Genomic DNA, 1,290 nt, shown 5'->3' with positions numbered 1-1,290 from the left:
AAATGTAAACATCTATGTTTAGTGAACTTTGCAGTGTTGCTCTGTGGTGCAGCTACGACACCGTAGCAAAGTTTACACACTGTGTCTACTTGATCCACGTCTGACTGAACCCATAATGTTTCCACACCACTGAAGGTTTTTACCTCTTTTCAACGGCCGTCACTCTCCTCTCCAAATAACTTCTGCTTAGCTTTCCGAGCTTCCCTCGGGTCCTCTTATTGTTGTGACACGTGTTCGAAATGCAGAGAGGTGCGCTCGATTTGCCACACGGAGCAGCGCGAGAGTAAAGCACGAGGGAGGGGCTAATAATCGGCTCAGTCATTTTTAATGATCGTTGAAAGCCCAGATTGTAATCGAGATTAAAATTCGATTAATTGAGCAGCGCTAGTCAGAGTGTTACTGTGTGTGAAGTCATTTCCTGTCTCTCTCTCAGGCAGCAGTGTGTGGCCACCGAGGAGAGCCCGCAGGTCTTCTTCTGCTGCTGTGAAGGAAACTTCTGCAACGAGCGCTTCACCCACCTGCCGGACATCACCGTGCCACGTGAGTGCCATCTGATTGGTCCGTTAGCACGTGTCACCCGTGTCTTCTCCTCGTATCATTGTTTGTGCTTCATGAGGTCGTGACTTCAACAGGTGGTGTCATGGGTGCCTCCTCCATCTTTTATGTACAGTCTTGATATACTGAAACCCGTCGGCAGGTTTCCTCGCACCAGACTGTCAGGGGCGTTTCCAAAGTTACCATGGTAACCCAGCGCCGATAAAGTCCTTTTAAATGTAAATGCAGTCTTTCTGTGTGTGTCAGTGATCAAGGCCCCGCCCCACAGCGTGGGTGTGTTAAACGTGATGATTTACTGCCTGCTGCCCGTCACCATGCTGTCTGTCGCTCTGCTCACCACCGTCTGGATGTACCAACACCGCAAACCTCCGTATGGACACGTGGACATTGCCGAGGTGAGCCTCAGACACTCACGCTTACCTTTTGATGAAACGAGTAGAAGTACTCGGTTACTTTGACCTGCAGACCGGAGCTGATGACGTCAGTTTGACTCTGCAATGCTGAGACGGCTCCATCTGCTGGTGGTCTGCAGGCACTGCAGCAGGAAACATCTCAAACGAGGGTTTGTCACCACATCGTGGTTCCTCATATTGAACTGTAAAACATGGCCAATCGGTCTGATAGGGCGAGAGGCGGGATTCACCTGAACAGGTGGCCCGTGTATTGACAGCACTCTCACCTGTGGTTCAGTTTTTATTCATACAGCACCAAATCACAACAGCAGTCGCCTCGAGG

The 1,290-nt window shown here is 50.3% G+C and overlaps 1 protein-coding gene across 1 annotated transcript in view; it reads left to right on the top strand.

Annotated features, from left to right (window-relative positions):
• LOC102201968 (activin receptor type-2B-like) overlaps nucleotides 1-1,290 on the top strand; it is a 15,245-nt gene that overhangs the window by 9,777 nt on the left and 4,178 nt on the right. Inside the window, exons 3-4 of the mRNA XM_005751108.2 lie at nucleotides 376-540; nucleotides 802-950. Of these exons, the coding sequence (XP_005751165.2) occupies nucleotides 376-540; nucleotides 802-950 (314 nt within the window). The remainder of the gene's footprint in view (nucleotides 1-375; nucleotides 541-801; nucleotides 951-1,290) is intronic.

This window comes from Pundamilia nyererei, unplaced genomic scaffold (genome assembly GCF_000239375.1).
Source record: "Pundamilia nyererei isolate P.nyererei 1_Seehausen unplaced genomic scaffold, PunNye1.0 scaffold00299, whole genome shotgun sequence".
Taxonomy (NCBI): Eukaryota; Metazoa; Chordata; class Actinopteri; order Cichliformes; family Cichlidae; genus Pundamilia; species Pundamilia nyererei.
This window is presented reverse-complemented; position numbering and strand designations above follow the sequence as displayed.